Genomic DNA, 19,403 nt, shown 5'->3' with positions numbered 1-19,403 from the left:
CCTCCCAGCACGAACTCGCGAGCGGCGGTGTTCAAATGGCTCGTGGTCACCAGCAGCTGTGGCGGAAGCTGGCTGCACAGATGTCTGTCTGCGTCCATAGGGCACCGATTAGATGTCTGTCCAGAATTTTGCTGGAAGGTTTTGTCTCATCTTGACAGTCACGTACCAGTGCGCGTCTGGGGAGGGCAGAGCGAACGGCAGGCTGCTTTTCGGTGGCTGAACTGAGGCGCCTGACCGGCGCTTCAGTTGGCCGGACGTCTGCAGGGACCAGCATGGGTGCCGCTTGGTGGAGGGCCGAGGCCGCGTCTCCACAAAGCTAGACGCCCCCGACCCGGCTGAGCCCCCAAGCGCAGGCTGCCCCTCCATGCCACAGGAGCCAGAGCTGCCCATATTGTATGGGGGTGGGCAGTGCGCACAGCGGGCCAGAGGCCTAGGGGACAAAATTCCAGGGAGTGTAGGGATATGTCACATGGCAAGTGCAGGATTTGCCCTCACCTTGAGAGATCACCACTGGTGTAGTGTGGAAATTACCGGGCTTGGAGCCGACAGTATTGCTGCTTCCTTCTGGACCTGGCTTGAGCTACGTGATTTCGCTGTACCTCAGTGTCCCTGTCCGTATGTCTGAGTAATAGCGGCATCTCCTCGTAGGTTTCTGCCAGGTCCTTGCACCTAGAACACTGGCCGTGGGGGTACAGGTGTCGTGTGAGGCAGCTGCGGACTAGTAGGACACCGAGTGGGCCAGGGCTCACCACAGGTCGTGTGTGTCGCTGTGTCGGGCCCATTATACCCACTGTGGACACAGGCTGTTCGAAGCACGTTGTCTTAGGCAGGTAAGCTGCTCCTTCCCATTACCCTAGGTGGGTCCTATTATCCTCCTCATTTTATGAATGGGCAAGCGCATCCAGAGAGGTAAGTAGTCTGCCCACAGTCACGCAGCTAAGTGGTGGTTGTGGGACTTGAGTCCAGGCAGCTGGCTCTAGAGTCCTTGTTCTTAACCACGATACTGTTCTGTCTGCTGCCGCAGAGCTGTACCAAGAGCTTCCCGGGGGCTTAGAAAATGGCCTAAACACTTACTATACATTGAGCCATGTAAGCCCCACAACAATAAAGACTTTGAGGTCGCTGGTGTTACTGACGTACCAAATCCACATAATTCTGTTTTGCAATATCCTGGAACAGGCAAGTCCAGCGCCGCGCTGTGTGTCACACCCGGAGCTTGGCGGGGGCTCTCCTAAGAGCCAGGCCCTGCTGCCTGCTGTGGGAGCGGAGCGGAGTCCTCCGCCTGTGGGCGCATCCCAGAGCTCTCCTTGTCAGGATGTCCCTGTTTGCCATTATTTTGTCATAGTAATTAATCGTAAAGGGAGAGCTCTGGGTCACTTGAATGTTCTCGGAAAGTGCTGTCAAAGAGCTGTACAAGTAACCTGTGGGAATCTTTATTTATTTATTTATTTTTGTCTTTTTGAGACAGGGTCTCGCTATGCAGTTCAGGGTGGCCTTGAGCTCACTTTGTAGCCCAGGCTGGTCTCGAACTCACAAGGATCCTCCTGCCTCAGCCTCCTGAGTGCTGGGATTACAGGTGTGTGCCACCACGCCCGGCCTTCCTGTGGGAATCTTAAATCAGTGTATGCAACCTGTTTCCCCACATACAGTTCTTGCCCACATGCAGTTTTACCATACAGATTTGCTAATCTGATACCAAATGTGTTCTCGGATTTAAATTTTCATTTCGCTAGTTGTTCCAGTTTGTGTTTGCTTATTGGTTGTTTGGAATTCTTCTGTGAACTATTCAGCTTTTTTTTTTGTTTCTTAAGATAGTAATTTCTGATTATAACATTATTGTGTGCATATCATAAAATTCCAGGGAGTGTAGGGATATGTCACATGGCAAGTGCAGTGTCTGTCCTAACTTTGAGAGATCACCACTGCTGTAATGGGGAAATTACCTTTTCAGAATCTCCTAGAAATACCTCTCACTTGGCCTTAAGGACTGAAAGTTCAAGCCGGGCGTGGTGGCGCATGCCTGTAATCCCAGCACTCAGGAAGCGGAGGCAGGAGGATCATTGTGAGTTTGAGACCATCCTGGGCTACAAAGTGAGCTCAAGGCCAGCCTGAACTGCGTAGCGAGACCCTGTCTCCAAAAGACCAAAAAAAAAGAAAAAAAGACATTTAAACACTGAAAGTTCATTCATGGCCTTAGCATCTTAAAAGGTGTTTTGCTCAGTGGCATTTTTGTCAAATAAAGGTAGGTTTTGCAGCTAACTCTGTCTATTCAAGCTGGGTGTGGTGGGGCTTACCTGTAGTCCCAGCTACTTGAATGGCTGATACAGGAGGCTCTCTTGAACCCGGGAGTCTGAGGCTGGCCTGGGCAACATAATGAAACCTCATCTCAAAAACAAAACAAAAGTAAGCCTGCCTAATAAGACAAGCTTCGAGGGCCAGTGGCGGGTGCTGACTGTGAGCCCCACTGGCCATCCTCCGGCTTACCGCGCCCCTCTGTACGTGTGACCCGCTGGCCATGTCTGGCTCTGTGCTGTGGACGGGAGTGTGTTGTGCTGTTAGTGTCAGGTGCTACACTGTGGGCAGCGGTGGGCTACAGTCGGGCACCGTGGTGGCAGGGAATGCAAGCAAGAGTTGCTGCTTCTAGTCCGTCTGTCCTTTGTATGCCAGTCGGACCCCTTCTCAAAAGGGTTGTTCCCAGGCTGCTCATCACAGTCTAAGCAGCGGGTTTCCAGAGGCCAGATTCTTGCAAAGGGTCCCCAGTGAGCAAGTGCCAGGGCCAGAACGCAAGCCACGCCCTGCCAGGGCTTGAGAGCGAGGTGTGAGCTGCCCACCCCCAGATCTGTATCTCTGTGCCATCTCTGTATGAACCCCACCTCCTGCTGGCCTTTTTGCTCATTGGCTGGGCCCAAATGTATCCAGGGAGCTCCCGGCCTGGTGAAAACTTGAGCAAGTTGGGGGCAGGTAAAAGATGAGTTTGCAGGGGTGGCATCCCTGGATCAAGGCCTCAGAGAGTGGGACTGGGGCAACCATCTTTGCCGGGGCAACAAGGGGAGGTTGCCGTGGTTACAGCTATGGCAATGCTGATGCCAGCGCTGCCCCTGTTCCCTCGGGAGTCTGACTGGGAGCTGGAAGGCAGCGGGGTGCCCGAGAGCATGGGGTTTGCACTGCTGTGGTTTTAGAGGGGCTGTGTTTGACAGAAGTATTCGGGCAGTGCCAGGAACCGATCAGCACGGTTGTTCTCACTCCCCAGCTTGTGGCTCCTGAGTTAGGTGGCCAGACGACTCTGTCTGTAGCTGGGGAGTGCTCAGGGGCAAGAGAGGAGCCCCGGAATCCGCTGTCCGGTTCCTGCGGCGGCCGAGAGGCCTGTCCAGTGTCGTGTCTGTAACCCCAGTGTCACCGTGTCCCGCAGGACCCTTGTGAGGGTCCAGTGAGTTCAACACGGCGAGACCAGCAGAGCGGGGGCATTGTCCCGAGAACACGAATAGCGTTCCCTTCCCCCGCAGAGGCCCTCACCCCCACTCCCTTTTCTCAGCCGCCCTGGAGGGCAGCCAGGACTTGGGGGGCGGCTTGCGGCTTGTCCCAGCACCGAAGCCACCTCGCTCCCTGGGCGCCCTCGTGTTTCCCTTCCTTTTCCTCTCCCTGTGCTATAACAAGACTGCCGGGTCCCAGCTCCACCGCTGAATTTCACTGACAGCTTGGGAATAAACATGTTTTTATGTGTGGCCCCGTTCACTGCCAAAACCAGCATTTATGGAGCTCCTAATTACCTTGGAGACTGTGGTAGGTCCCGTATCAAAAGTCAATAAACTGCTTTAAGCAGTGCTGGCTAATTTAAGAATTCAGTGCTTAGCTGTTAGAATCAACAGAACGTTTATTAGAAATGGCCATTCTGTAGGACTCATTTTTAGGACTGAGATTTTCATTTTGGAGGTGTTGGGCCACCTACCTCCTGATTTATTAGCTTCTAATCGATACACTATAGGGTAAACTGTGGAATCCTTTTTCGGTCCTTCTTGAGCATAAAAACCTCAGGGAGTGTCTGTTAAGATGTAGGGAAGGGTGGTATCTATCATTTTTGAGTTAGAACTTTCTGGGATTTGGAAAGCATGAATGCATCTCCTTCCTTTTTGTTTATGATTTGGATATAGTTTGATAGAACAATCCCAAAGACAGCCTTTTGACTTTTATTTCTTTAGATTAAGATTGGAAAGATAGTTCAAGTTCATAGTGATTTAAAAAAAAAAACTTTTTTTTTTTTTTTTTTTTTGAGATAGGATGTCACTTTGTAGTTCAAGCTTGTCCTGAACTATCTATGTAGCCCAGGCTGACTTTGAACTCACAGCAGTCCTCCTGCCTCAGCCTCCTGAGTGCTGGCATTATAGGTGTGTGCCACCACACATACCTGGCTAAAAAAATACCTTCAAAGGAGTTTATTTTATTTTTTATTTTTCATTTTGTCTTTTTAAAATTTTTTTTTTTTTTCCCGGTACCAGGAATCGAACTCGTGACCTTGTACTTGCCAGGCAGGTGCTGTGCCGCTGAGCTAAATCCCCAGCCCCTTATTTTGTCTTTTTGAGACAGGGTCTTGCTATGCAGTTCAGGCTGGCCTTGAACTCACTTTGTAGCTCATGCCGGTCTCAAACTAGCAACGATCCTCCTGCTTCAGCCTCCTGAGTGCTGGGATTACAGGTGGGTGCCACCATGCCTGGCTAGGAGTTTATTTTAAAACACCAATGAAACGCAGCCATTAAAATTTTAAATTGAAATTATATTTTTAGTGAACTATAATATACACACTGGAAAGCAAACCAGTTTAATCTTCATGGATTTTTGTTTTTGTTGTTGAGTTGGGCAAGGGAGTGTCTTTCTGTGTTGTTCAGACCAGACTCCTGGGCTCGGATGATTCTTCTGCCTCAGCCTCCTCATTGGCTGGTGCTGTAGGCATGTATCGCTGAGCCCAGCTTTCATAGACATTTCTCTGCAAATGCAGACAAATCAGTAAATAAAACTAATCTCTGATCTCTGATTATTTTAAAAATCCATTTGCACTTCGTGTAAAGAGGAACCAACCCAGTAACACTGGCCCGGGCCTGGTGCGCAGCAGGCACCTGAGTTTCTGTCCCTTCCCTCTGCCGTGGTTGCTTCTGCAGTGATTCTCTCCTCTGTTCCTTGCTTTTTGCACTCTGGAGCCAAACTGCCTTTGTTGGAATCCTGGCTTTGACAGCTAGTACCTGTATGATTCGGGGCAAGTCCCTTAACCTCTCCAAACCTCAGTCTCTCCATCTGTAAAGTGGGAGTAAAAATGTACTTAGTCACAAAATTGTTCTGAGGACTCGGGGAGTTAATATTTATTGGTCACTGAGAACACTGTTAGGCATACACTGAGCGCTCTGTCCTTTTCTAAAGTATAAACCCTTAACAACTTAGCCTCGCTGACTGACTGAGATTGAGGATTCTTGCACCGCTTAAGACAGAGGTCAGTGGTGCTGAGAAGGTTGGGTGCCCCTGACCTGATCCCACATGTGCCTCGGTTTCTTTTTCTAGACGATCTGGGGGCGGCTCTGAGAGCTGGCTCACCTTAGGCAGAGTACGGACGTGGAGTCCTGGTGAGCAAAATACCCACTCAGGAAAGAACAGGCTCTCTTCAGGCAGAGCCTGAGAAAAACAACAGTCTGCTGCTCCTTGATTAAAGGGTAGAAAGCTAATTATTCTTTCCGGAGGGACACGGGGCTGCTCTCTGCCGGCCGAGGTGTAGGACTGGGACTTCCTTAGGATATAGAGGCCCTGCTCCCGCCTCCCCCCACCCCCACCCCCGTCCTGGTTCAGAGGAATGCAGGGGCTGTGGCTGCAGGGGTGGGGGGCAGTGAGCTTTGTGCTTCTGAAAGCAACACCTAAACATTTCAGAAGCGTCGTTTGTAGATTAGCACTTTGACCATTAAAAAAAAGGTTTTTCTTACAGTAGATTTTCAAAAGAACTCTGCTAAAAAAAATCCATTTTAAAATATTCTATAATTTCTGCTAATTAGACCAGCTTGTAGCTTGTTTAAATGTTTGATGTTTGGGGCCCTGGGTGCACGGATGATGAAATGGATGCCCACAGGGTAGTAACCGGGAAACACACCTGTGCGCATAAATGCTCTGTAGGTAAGGGCGGGGAAGGCAAAATTCCACCTGAGGATAATTTGTGTGCATTTGGCGTCATCTGCTATACCATACTTTTTTTTTCCTTTTGTTTTTTTGAGACAGGGCTTCCCTGTAGTTCATGTTGGCCTTGAACCCGAGGTGATCCTCCTGCCTCAGCCTCCCGAGTGCTAGGATCACAGGTGTGTGCCACCATACCCAGCTCCTGCACCATACCCTTAGGGATGAGAAGTTCCCACTGGCCAGTGCTGCCTGATTGCAGATGTCAAGAAAGTTAAAGAAAATCTTAGAACTATTCAGCATGCATCTACCATATGTAAAACACTAAAGCACCTGCCCTCAGGAACTCACTCACACTGAAAGACTTCAGAGGACTGACGGAGACCTGCGATCTCTGTCACCTTCTGCTTCACACAGATAATGCTCTGCGTGACCTGGGGACGCGAGTCTCGGCTCTCCTTCCTACCCATTCGAGTGCCCGGGTCGGGTGGCCAGGACCCATCACTTGGCCTCTGGGACGCCCCTCCCTCCCTGGTTTCCCTCCGCCTCGCTGGGGCTTCCCTGTTCATGTAAGCAGGTGGCTTTGGAGTGTAATGCTTAGGGCTGAGGATACAGCTCAGCGGCACGGCGCCCGCCTGGAACGTAATGCCGGCCCCACGTCCCTGCTAGGGGGCTTGTGTCATTTCAGCCGAGACACATCTGCTCTTGATTTGTGTCCCCAGAGCCGCTCCTCCTCCCATCTTTCCCAGCTGTTGAGCTGATGTTGTTGGAACACCCTTAAACTCCTGAACTTCGCCCTCGGTGTCCAGTTCCCTGGCGGATCCTGCAGTCCTTACCGCCACTCTGTTTGCAATTCCACTGCTTCTCACCACCGCCATGGCCACCGTCCAGGTCTCGGCCGCCCCTCACCTGGGCCCCTTGGGAACCCCCTTATCTCCCTGCTATCCTCCCTCGCCTCTGGAGCTGTCTCCACATGCCCGGAGAATAAACCTTTGATTGTTCCCTCCGATGGCCTAGCGGCCTCCCGTCTCGTCCCTTTGAACCTGCAGACCTTGCTTGCGGGAGTCCCAGCTCCTCCGTGACTCCGTCCTCCGCTCGCCCCTGACCCACCGGCGTGACCCGCCGAGGCCGAGCACGTCCTGCCCCAGGAGTGCTGCTGCACCTAGACTTCCCTCTTCTTGCTCATCTCTATTCAGATGTCATTCTTGTCCCACGCCGTCCGCACAGCGCAGCAGCCTCTCCCGCTGCCCCTTCCTCGCTCTGTCCGTGTGGGTCCCTGTAGAACGTGTCACCTCCTGACGGAAGCCCGGCACGACAGGACCCTCTGCCGACACTTGTGCCTGGAACGGTGCCCGGCGCGGCGGACGCTCAGCAAACATCTAGAGCCGACGCTGTCGTGTGCTCGTCGTGAGCCAGGGCACAGGGAGTGCTGTGTCAGGATCACTTCTTCACGCCTCACACATTCCCTTTCCAGGGTGGACGCCGGGTGTGGGTTCGAACTCAGGTCTTGGAGCCTGCGGAGCCTGTGCTGCCACCGCCCGGAGTTCCCAGTCTCCTGCGGCCTGGCCTCGGGCCAGAAAGGTTTACAGGGGCCGCCAGCCTGCGGAGATGGCACGAGCGCCCTGGGGCTGTCCGAAGGCGTGAAGCAGGGCCGGGGGCGAGGGCCTTCCTCGCGGTGTGTGCCTCACGGTGGGCCGAGTCTCTTGGGCGCGTGGGGTTCTTTTTGTTGTTGTTTGAGATAGGGTCTTGCTCTGTAGTTCAGGCCGGCCTTGAGCTCATGGTGGTCTCTGCCTCAGCCTCCTGAGCGCTGGGATCACAGGCAGGTACCACCAGCCTGGCTAGTGCTGGGGTTTTAATCTGCCGAGGGCAGTTCTGGCGTTTTGTGGGTACTTTCTTCTGGGTGAGAAAGCAAGGGACCTGCACAGGGCAAGTGAGGTGGAAGCCGCGGGAGACCCAAAGTGCTCTCCAAGCCCTGAGGGAAGGTAGCTGGCGTCTGGCCTGCCACCGGGGCTGTCCGCCGCACAGCTCTAGACGAGCAGCTGCGGGCACCTGAGCGGAGAGTGCCCATCTGGGCTCCCGCTGGGGCTGGGGGAGGCCTGGGGACACGCGACAGCTGAGGGGCAGCCACCCACGGCCCCCGTCAGACCTGCCAGGCGTCCCTGCGCACCCATTCTCCAGCTGCTTATTAGACTCCTGTCAGTGGGAAGAGGCAGCAGTGAGCCCCTGCCTTCCGGAGTTTGTCCCCCAAAGGGGCCGACTGTCAGAGTACCTGTGCTGTGCCAGGCACCAAGCGCTGCACGTATGTTCATGCGTGTAACCCTTACAGCAGTGCTTCAGGGGGTGCTGCTCTTACCCCCGTCTCACAGATGGGGGACCTGGGGATCAGAGAGGGTAGGTCACTTGCCCAGTGTCACAGCCGGCAGAGGTGGCCCCAGCGTCTGTGCTCTTAACCACGGGGCTGCACTGCCCGTCGACAGCCCCACTCGGGAGGCATTGAGTTACATTGCAGTTCTTCCTCTGGAAGATGGAGCTCATGGAAATTTGCTCTGAGGACACGAGCTTTGCAGGAAGCCACAGTGCAAAGGGGGGTGCAGCAGCATGGCGTGTGGGGCGGGAGCAGGAGGTGGAAGAGGTGCCACCGTGACTCTTGGCGCAGGGTGGGGCTGCAGGGGCAGAGAGAGGAAGGCGCGGGGGAGCTTGTCACTGCTGGACAACTCAAGTAGACGCGTGTGTCCGAAACAGTGACCCATGGGGATGGTGAGATTGTGTGACCAAGGGGTTTCCACCCGCTCTCCCGCTGTGCGGAATGCCTGCTCCCACTGCGTGTCGTTGCAGAATTACCTCCTCGGGAGTAGGTCGTGGGATTTTCTCTTATGATATTGTGTAATGATTTTTTTTTCATTAAAAAATACGTATATAATCTTTTAATTTCCTTGAAAATATTTTGTTTTGCCATCACTTGTAAGAAAATTGTGGTAAAGTACATGTAAAACATCGCCATTGGAATGGTTGTATTTACCATTTTAAAGCATATCATGATTCAGTGGGATGAAATAATCCACAGTGTTGTGCACCCAGTATAACCGTGTAATTCCAGATCCTCACCTAATCCCAAAGAGCAGCACCCAGAGGAAACTGTGCAGTCATTAAATGGTTATTCCCCTCTCTTCCCCTAGTCTCTGCCAAATACTAATCTACTTTTTTCCTTTGTGGACATTTCATACAAATGGAATCATACCATATGTAGCCCTTTGTGTGGTCTCCTTTCCCTTTGCATGTTTTCATGTAGTAGGTATCAATATTTTGTTCTTTTTGATGGCTGAATAATACTCCCTTATGTGGATATACCACATTTTATTTATTAATTCATCAGTTTATGGACATTTCATGTATTCCTTTTAAAAAAATTACTCTATTATGAGATAGGTGCAAGACACTTTGCTACATGTTGTACCTTGAATGTATAAAGCATTCATAAATTTGAAACGTAATTGAGCAAAAGACCAGAATAGGCATTTTATAAAAGAGGAACAACAAATACAGTAATTTAATGGATTTAGCATATAATTTAAATTTTTTTTTTTTGTTAATTCTGGGATTAATTTGGATACAGCAGACCTGTTTATTTAGTGACAGGTCATAGACATTGGTCTGGAAGAGTCCTGTTGGGCAGAGTGACGCTGGGGGAGAGTTGCCCCCAGTAGGTTGTTTGTTTATTTGTGACCTGAAGTAGGTTGGTGTTTTTTGTGACCTGAAGATAATTTCCTTTGGTTTTTCCAAAGGTTTTCTAAACCTTTGGTGAACTATTTCGCCCTTCTGGGTGTTTCTGAATTCAGATGGATCCTGAAGTATTTTGCAGCCTGCCACACTTTTGCTGTTGATCTCAACTTGCACCTTTTGGTTGGTCACCGGCTGCTGAGGCTTAGAACAGTGGATTTCCAGTGTGAGGTCCTTCGCAACTCCACGTGTCACTTGCGGCAGCCCCGGGCCACACGTGGTGCCTGAGCACTTAAGACGTGGCGGGGCCAATTAAGATGTGTGCTACGTGTGAAGTGCGCTTCGGATTTTGAAGACTTGGTATGGAAAAATGCAAACTGGCTCTAAATACTTTTCTGTTGATTGCATGTACCTGGATATATTGGGCTCGATAAACTGTGTTGTTAGGGCTAAGCTGATCTGTTTCTTTTACTTGCTTTTCTTATACTGTAGTTTTTGCAGTGCTGACCATTGAACCCCAGACCTTGCACGTACATGCTAATAAGCACACGCTCTACCCCCGAGCTGCCACCCCGGCACCTCTGTTTACTTTTAAAATATGACTGGTAGAACATTCGAAATGACGTAGGTGGCTCTCGCGATGTTTCTACGGCAACGGTGCTGCTCCCTGAGGAGCTGGCCCCAGGTGGAGAACGAGGAAGGAGACATTTGTGCGTCCCTTTGTTCAGCACCTTGGAAGTGCCGCGTGAGATGGGGCCGCGGGGTGCGGAGGCCTGCAGGAGCCTCCCCGCGTCTGCTGTCACGCAGGGTGCCCTACTCCTTTGCTCTCCCTCGTCCGAGGGGCCTCGCTAGGAGGCAGATCTCATCATGAACTCCCGCTGTGTGACTCTGGCCCCGTCGCCCCATGACCAATCCAGCCTCCCCTCCTGCTTCTTCGCCTCCTTCCCCACCTGCCCGGGCTTTTGATGAGTGCTGCTGTAGTTTCATTTCCATCGCTGTGCTGCCCATCCCCGGCTGGCCCCGTGCTCGGCCCCTGTCAGCGGCGGTCTGCATGGTCCTGCCTGACCTCCTGTGGAGAATGCCCGGGCGTTACGTAGCCTGTTTCCTTGCTGGCTCCTTCCGCTTCTTCACAGGCGTCATGATGCCCTTTGCGTCCGAGCTCTTGATGCTGTCTCCTCTGGAATCCGCTGTCTCGCTTTGCACTGATCTCTGCTCACTAGCAGCTTCCCTTTGGCCTGGCCAGCTTTTCCCTTTCCTCGTGACTTGGTGGCTTCCTTCTCTGTCAGGTCTCATCGAGGCCACATTTCCTCGGGTGGAGATGGGGTACTCTCTGGCTCCCCAATCTCAGGTTGAACCCCTTGGGCTCACGCATGGTCGCTTAAAGAAGCTCATTACCATGTTGTAATTTGGGAAGGGGGCTTGGTCTGATTATCTTATTGTGAGGACAGGAAAGCAGGCACGGAATTCGCCTTGTTTGCTGCTATATTTCCAGTGTCTGATGCCATGCCTGACATATAGTAGGTGCTCAATAAATATTAGTGGCTAAATTAATGGTCAAATAGAAGATAGTATCCTCCTGAGTAGAGTATAGTCTTATTCCCCCAAAGCAAAGCTCTCTCGGGGCTCATTCTCAGCAGGACTGCTGCAAAGGAGATTCACCCGGTGACTGAGCCACCATACGGGCTGACCATTTTGGAGGTTCTGATTCTTTTTTGCCATAATTTATCAGAAAATAAAAAGTTGGAGTTGCAGCCTGGCCTGGGGTCTGATGAGAACCCGCTGGCAGGTGACGATGCCCTTGCGCTTTGGTCTGAGACAGAGAGGCCAGAGCGAGTCACTTCCTGTCCTGCAAAGCGCCTCTTCACAGTGAGCTGCTCCACAAAGCGCTGGGTTCCCCTGGCTGCCGCCTGCCACTGTCCTGGAAACAGAGACTACAAACTTAAGTGAAAGATGGCATTACCTTCGCAAGTGGTCCAAAATGCCCGGCAGGGTGGCACTGTCTTGGTTTTTTTTTTTTTTCTTTTTTTTCTTTTTCTGTCTTTTTGAGACAGGGTCTCACTATGCCATTCAGGCTGGCCTTGAGCTCACTTTGTAACCCAGGCTGGCCTTGAACTCGCAATGATCCTCCTGCCTCAGCCTCCCGAGTGCTGGGATTACAGACGTGCGCCACTGTGCCCAGCTGGTGGTACTATCTTTGGTGCAGTGTTCTCTTATAAAGTGTATCTGCTTGATTTTTCCAGTAATGCTATAATTATCCTCGTGGATATAAGGAGGTAAAACAAAAAGTAGAATGGTAAAGTTTTGTTAGCGAGATGCTCTGGGCTGAGAACTCAGACATTCAGAGGTTAAAATGCACACGTCCTGCTGGCTCAGGCCGTGTCTTCGGGAGGGACAGAGGCAGGAGGGGAGTGTGAGGGGGACTCTCTTCATGATCGCTCCCTGTGCACGGTGTGGCCATGCTGTTACCCGATACAAATACTTAGATCGCGCCGAAGCTTTTCTTGTATTTTGCTTTGTGTTACATCTAATCTCTAAGAAGCACATGAAAATTTCTTTGGCCCAACAATAGCAGATACACCAGTGGTAAGGATAACTTCATAATGTCAACAGCTCACCCTCACTGGGTTAAAGAAGGAGCCTTCTCAGGAATAACAGTATAATATAATAATAATAATAGCTAATTTCAGTACCTATTAAGCACCAGACTCTCTGCCATGAATTTTATATAGTGCCTTTATTTATTTATATATTTATTTAGGTACCAGAAATCGAACTCAAGACCTTGTGCTTGCCAGGCAGGTGCTACACTACTGAGCTATGTCCCTGGCCCTGTAGTACCTTAATTTAATTTAATCTTTCCATTTTGCAAGAAGGGATGGATGTCCCCACACTGCAGATAAGAAAGCAGAGCCCCAGAGGGAGGAGAGGTGGGTAACTGCTTCAGTCCCCCGTGAGAGAAAGGGAGGCAGCGACTGTCCAGCCCCACGTGCCCCCACAGCAGAAGCAGCCTAAAGGTCTGCGCTGGAAGCGGTTGCTAATCCTCGTCTCGGGATGATGAGCGTCCCATTGGCTTTCGCACGGTGGCGAGGAACCTTCTGCGCTAACCCCGAGGCTTGTTGCCGCTGGCCTCGTTCTGGATTCCAGGCACGTACGCTTGGACTTGAGATCCCGGGTGGTGGTGGAGGGCAAGAGGGTTAGGACTAAACACTAGGGCTGGCCGGGCCCATCTCTTGGTTGGTCTCTGGGCAGCTTCCCCAGCTGAGGGGTGGACCCACTTTGTGCAAGGATGCCGTGGGCTGACAGATGGCCGCTGACGCCTTTTCCCTGGCTGTAAGGCGGAGTAGCGTAAGGCACTGTTAAGCTGGACGCTCTCATGAGGAGCCTGGGCCTTGCTCTTTCCGGGTACCCTGCCTGTCCGGGGCGTTCTCTCACGTGAGGGGCGCCGTGCCCTCTAGATGCTCCAGGTGCGTGGCGGCTCCTGTGACTTTGGCATGAGTGTGGACCTCTCTATGCCTTGGTTTAATCCCACCTGCAAGGTGGGGCACTGGAACTGTTTTCCCATTATAACATTATATATGAGATCAAATTAAGTTTTTTCAAATCAGATTTTACTGGTATGTTTTAGATATACATAATGATCACATGCATCGCGGAGAATCTGTACCTGTGCGTGATGTAACTTGATTCTTTCTCCCATCCCCCTCCCCCTTCAATTCTCCCCCCTCCCTCCAACTTTTCCTCCCCTCCCTGTTTGCAAAAGCTTTGTTTCCATGTTTTCCTTCTTTTCTCATTTTTAAAAAATTCTCCCTTCTTTCCGTTCTCCTTCCCCTCCCTTATTCTCCTCCCTGTTTGAACATTTTCTTCCTATTTCACAATACTTAATATCTATTTTGGTCCTTATTTACACTTTCAGTTTCTTATACCAGAGAAATAATGTGGTATTTACATGTGTCTGATTTATTTCACTTAAGAGTATGCTCTCAAGGTGCGTCCATTTACCTAGAAATGTCTCAAGCTTTTCCTTCTTTACGGCAGAGTAGTACTCCATTGCATAAAAAAAATCACATCTTTTTTATCCATTCATCAGTTGATGAGAATTTAGGCTGTTTCCAAGATTTAGCTATTATAAACTGCCATGGACTGTAAACATGGGTATGAGATTAGCTACTAAATATTAATATATACTTTTGTAAGAATACATTACCTATTAGCTGCTGCTATTACTATAATTACCTTGTATTTTATTTATCTCTTTTTGTATGGTAGAGCCGAGCAACACTTTTACTCAGGTCCAGCATACTCCAAAGCCTGGCCACCTGTCACTGTGCTTTCTGCCGGCTGTATTGCTGATTACAGCAGAGAGCTGAAGATGGAGGTGGTGCTTGTGTAACTAACAGCACGGCTTTGGTGCATCGGAGACTGAGACCTCCAGGAGAGCCCCAAGTGGGCCTTTTTCAGGGGTGCTTCTCAGTCAGCTTGAGATCTGAGAATCTACAGTGACAGGCATCACGTTTGGGTGTGTATGTGCGTGATTTTACCCCTTCATAAGAACATTGGGAAGGGGTTCTTGTCGGTATTTTGGCAATTATGGAATTTCATTCCATTTGAGGAAATGAAAAATGGGGTTTTTCGGGGGGGGCACACCCCGAGCTCCTGCCCTCACCCACCCCGAAGCTGCCTGCACCTCTCCTAGGAAGGTTGATTTGCGCTGAGAAGTTGTCAGAGAGGAGGCCAGGGTCACCTTGTTAGGCGGCGGCTGCGGGTCCTGCTGATAATCTCTGTACGAGCATGGAGCTCAGGTGAGGCCTCTGTGGAGGTGTTGGGGCGCCCTGGTGGGAACGTGTGACCAGGGAGCGTTCCGGGCAGAGTGGAGGCCAGGAACAGCATCCAGGGGTGTCCATTTGGGAACTGCTCGTGGGTGACAAAAAACAAAGGTTGGGAATTTACTCTGACTCTTTGGTCGCATCCAGATTGTGCTTTAGGTTTTATTTTTCTGAGTGAGAGCTGACTGCGCTCTATTTTTCTGAGGGAGAGGTTGACTAGTCATTTGACTTCTGGAGGGGCTTTCCTCCTGACGGTTGGGATGGAGTTGGGAGTGAATTCGGAGACCGAAGACAGCAGAACACTCCAGCCACCTGCTTTGCCTGCGCCATTGTCATGGTTTGTGTCTGGATGTCCCCACAAAGCCTCATGCAGCCATGGGGCTGGCTTCTAGAGTTTATGACTGATTCATGGTCCAATGCTGGGATCATGGGTGTGAGTGCTATACCCGCTGCCCTGGGGCAGGTAATTTGCACACGGTGTAAGGGAGGGAAAGAGGCTGCTTGCTGCCACTCCTCCTATTTGCTCCTGTTGCTTTTGTGGTTTTCCACCACCAAGAACGGTTGCCCTCTGCCATGTGCCGCTCTGCCCTGGAGCCAGCTGAGTATGGACTGAAACCTCCACAGACTGTGAGCTAAATAAACCTTTCCTGCCTTAATTCCAGGTGTCAGGTATTTTGTCTCAGCAACGAGAGAAAAGTAACCAAGGCAGCCATTGCTTCAGATATCTTTCTTTTTGATAAATCTGCATTTGAAAACAATGATTTCTTCTGAGCATCTAATCAATGAATAAAGAACCTGTCCTTTCTCCTCTTCTAGACCTAAACGGCAGCGGCAAAACAACTTTCCCATGTTTCCTTCGCCTAAAGCCTGGAATTTCAGAGGGGTAAGTGTCTGCCCTGGGTGGCCTCTATTCTGGACCACACTGCAGCCTCCAGAGAGGTGGAGGTCACGGGTTGCTTTTCGAGGGAAAGTTTCTACCCAGAATGCACTGTGCTTGTCTCCTGGGGGCGGTAGTGTGTGCTCCAGTGGTGGTGGCTTAAGCATCCCCGTGGGCATCTGCTGACACTGGCCTGCTTGAACATCACAGGCTGTAGCATCTTGTGGAGGAGAAGCCAGGAGGGGTCAAAGCCTCAAGCTCTCCATGCAGGGTCTGTTAATATGCAGAGTGAGGCCTTCAGACGGGCTTTGTTTTCCAGACGTCTGTAAGTTTAAACAGGCTTTCAAGGGAACCATAAAGGTTTCCTAAGCACAAAACAAAGAGTGAGGTGGAAACTCCTGTCCTACCAGGTGGGCTTTCTGGTAGCCACGGTAGTGGTCATAGGGCACAGAGGTCCTACTGTGTGCTAAAATGACTTTAACAGGGTGGGGGACCCTTGCATCTGTGGTGAGTGCTCTGAGCTGTTTGATGTGGGGATCCCCCTGCTCATCATGAACCCCTATACATGATGCTACTGGCCTACCCATTTCATCCCTGGGGCTAAGCCTTGATATTTTCTCCTCTGAGAAGTCTTCACCACCCTCCCCTAAACCTGTTCCCCTCCTTGTACCCTGTAACTTTTAATCAGTGTGCTTGGTCAGCACTTACTGAAATCTGAGATCAGATGCCCTAAGGGGCAGGTGTGTGGAGACCTTGTCAGTTTATCTTCTTTTTACTGTCATGGGCCGAGAACAATGCCTGGCGTATACAGGCTTAATATGTTTTTTGAATGAATGATTCTCTCACATCCTTCATATACAAAATCTGCGTATTGCCTTTAGATTGGGCTTCCAGTCCAAGTCTTCAGTTTTCCAGTACTGACTGGTTCCAGTCACAGCTTAAAATCTTGTGTAGATTTTGTCATTTTCCCCATGTGTCTTATTAAAAGTAAATGTGAATCATGGCACTATTTTAGGTCAGCTTACAGTGTTTCTTTCCGCTGAGTACGAAGAACAGTGTGTTGACTTCTGAAATAGGTGTGCGTGGCTTACAGAATCCAAGCCCCATACCTCCTCGGGTTGTTTACGTTTTTGTGGATAAGATACCCATTTCCTGAAGTGTGTACGCTTGGGTGATGATGACCATTAAGTGAAAAAAGCTTTGTGTGATCAAATAAATTTGGGACACACTGAGTGCCCTGCGTTACATGTGTTCACCACTGCAGAATTTCTCAGAGCCTTGGGTGTGGCGGTGTGTACGAAGATCCCCTGAGAAGAGTTGATGGAGTTTGCGGCATTTCCCAAAGTTATTGACCCCAAAAGCTTTTGTTGACCAAATAGTCTGTGCACAATTTGGAAGTTGACATTTAGAGTCAGCTCTGTAGCTCTCTTGCTGATTGAGTCGTGGTCCTTAACTATGGGTGGTGGGTATATGCAGGGCGGTAAGCGCTGAGTTTGCTTAGGGACTCTCCTGGCTTTAGCACTCAGAGTCCTGTAGCTCCGGAATCCTGTGTTCCAGACTAACTGGGCTGACTGCCTTTGAGACCTCTTCAACTATTTCCTTTTTAAAAACATTCTGTGAAGTTTGGAGCTCGGGTCTGGTCTCTAGAACTTGCTGCCCAAAGGAACCGTTAGGTTTAGCGGTGGTTTAAAGGACCCTCTGTGTGCCTCAGCCTTACCAAGTCTGTCTGAGACAATAGCATTTACAATTAGTCATTCGCTACATCGGGGATGGGGAGGCTACCCCTAGCTAACTGTAAATAAGTTAAATGTTCAAACCTAATGGCATGTTGACTTCACGTTCCTGTAGCCCTCCAATTCTTAGCCAGCTTCCAAGAATTGCCCGGTCATTAAAATTGCTTGCGTAAATAGAGTCCATTCAGTAGTTAGATCAGCTGTGATGTTTATATTGGTCTCTTGTACCCGCTTTGATTGCTTCTGGCCCTGGGGCTTCTTGGTGAGGTTAGACAAACTGGCATCAAGATATACCAGAGGGAGAGGTTGGGGCCTGGCCGGCTGCCGGATCCCTCCGTGGCCAAATCCATCTCTCTGCGCCTTGGAGAGGAAACCTCAGTGACCTGGCGGAGTAGAAGGGAGTCCAACCGGGTGGAAACACCTTCACCGCCAGCCAGGGCAGCTCTGTAGTCACCAGCACGGTAACCGAACGGGGTGAGGGATCCGGAACACCGGAATGGAGCTGGAGACATCGTCTGGCTGCTACGTTTTCCCTAACGAAATCTGACTCTTGGGTCCGTGGGACGGAGCTGGGCATGCTGTACTAGGGCGAGGTACTCCCTGAACACTTTGTTTTTTCTTTATTTGGAAGGTTTTAGAATCTCTGTGCTAGGAAAATTTCCGTATTTATATACGTGGCCGCCGAGAAAAGCATTATAAGCACTTACAATTCCATTCCTCCTTACTTTGCAAAGAAAAAGGACCCTGTGTGCAGAGCATGTGCGGATCCGGAGGGCTCCGGGCCTGGGGACGGGATGATGAGTGGATCGGAAAAGGCAAGAGAGGAGCCACGTTCCTGCAGACGAGAAGTGAACAGGGATGGGGGGTGTGGGCACATCAGGGAGGTGCGCAGGAGCTGGCTCGGGAAAAGAGAGGAGATTTCAGAGTGATTGTAGGCAAGTCCTCTGGAGAGAGTGGTGTTGTAACCCCCTCCTCACCTCCCTGGGAATGTTCCCTGCAGACCTGAGCTGGTCCTCAATGCTTTCGGGGTTGCCCTCGCAGTGCTCCCTTACCTGCTGGAGCGTGTGCATGTGCAGAGGTGTGGAAGGGCTGGTGACGCGCGGCTTTCCCGGCCTCTCTGCTTCCCATGTGCTGTGGCCCTTTCCAGGTTGTCACTGATACTGCAGTTTGCACGTGGGCCCCTCTTCTCTTGCAGAACCAAGGAGGCAAAGGCGTTGGGGGTTTCCGACCTTCCAGGAACCCCCATCCCCCAGGGTAGGGGTGGCCCTGTGCCTGTCTCTCCCCAGTCCCCATGTGCTACAGATACCTTCATGGAGAGAAGCTGAGAGGGTGGTTTGGGTTGGGGGGATCTTGGTGGAAACATTTAAACCACAGCAAAGCCAGAACAGAAAGGGAGGGATGGGAAGGCCGGGGAGGTGGACCTGGCTGGGGGAGTATCTTGCTCCCAGGTGGTCTTCTGTCAGGTACACACTGCACATCTGGTCCCCATCTGGCTGGGGAAATGCCGAGCTTAGAATTTCCACCCTTCCTGGTGAAAACGTTTTGTACAGCTCCTCCTGGGGGCGGTGGGGGCGAGGAGCTCACACTGGAACTGCAGAGCTCTCAAGAGCACAGCTGCTACCGTTAATGCTTAGCAGGGCTCCACTGCGTGCAAAGCATTGTTTTAGGCACAAGAGCTGAGGTTTAATTAACCACTGACCAACTTTCAGAGACTTTCTGTCTCCTCTCATTCCTGGTCTTTACTTTTGCCAAGGCCATTTGGGAAGACATTTTTAAGTTCTGGGACTTCGTAGAAGTAGCCCCAACCCTTTAATTCTTAGATGAGGAAAAGGAGGAAAAGGAGGCCTAGTGTATTACTCAGGACACTTGGTTACAAGTGATAGAAATTCAGTTAAAAGTAGCTGAAGTGCAAAGGGGGAATGGATAGCTCACATGACGAAGGTGAACCGAGGTAGCTTCTGGCACAGCGGTGTCGAGGGGTATTCCCCTCCCAGCGTTGTCACTCTCTGGGTTTTTCTCATCGTTTCCTACTGCATGTGGGCTGTTTTGGGAAGGACGGGATGGCTACGCAGCTCCAGAGGAAAGGGAGAAGTTTGTGCTTTCAGAGTCCAC

At 50.8% G+C, this 19,403-nt stretch overlaps 1 protein-coding gene across 1 annotated transcript in view; it reads left to right on the top strand.

The window, feature by feature from the left end:
- Arhgef3 (Rho guanine nucleotide exchange factor (GEF) 3) overlaps window positions 1-19,403 on the top strand; it is a gene marked incomplete in the record, with an annotated part of 322,049 nt that overhangs the window by 87,766 nt on the left and 214,880 nt on the right. Inside the window, 1 exon segment of the mRNA XM_013515653.1 lies at window positions 15,498-15,564. Within this exon segment, the coding sequence (XP_013371107.1) occupies window positions 15,498-15,564 (67 nt within the window).

This window comes from Chinchilla lanigera, unplaced genomic scaffold (assembly GCF_000276665.1).
Source record: "Chinchilla lanigera isolate Chin_1 unplaced genomic scaffold, ChiLan1.0 scaffold00029, whole genome shotgun sequence".
Taxonomy (NCBI): domain Eukaryota; kingdom Metazoa; phylum Chordata; class Mammalia; order Rodentia; family Chinchillidae; genus Chinchilla; species Chinchilla lanigera.
This window is presented reverse-complemented; position numbering and strand designations above follow the sequence as displayed.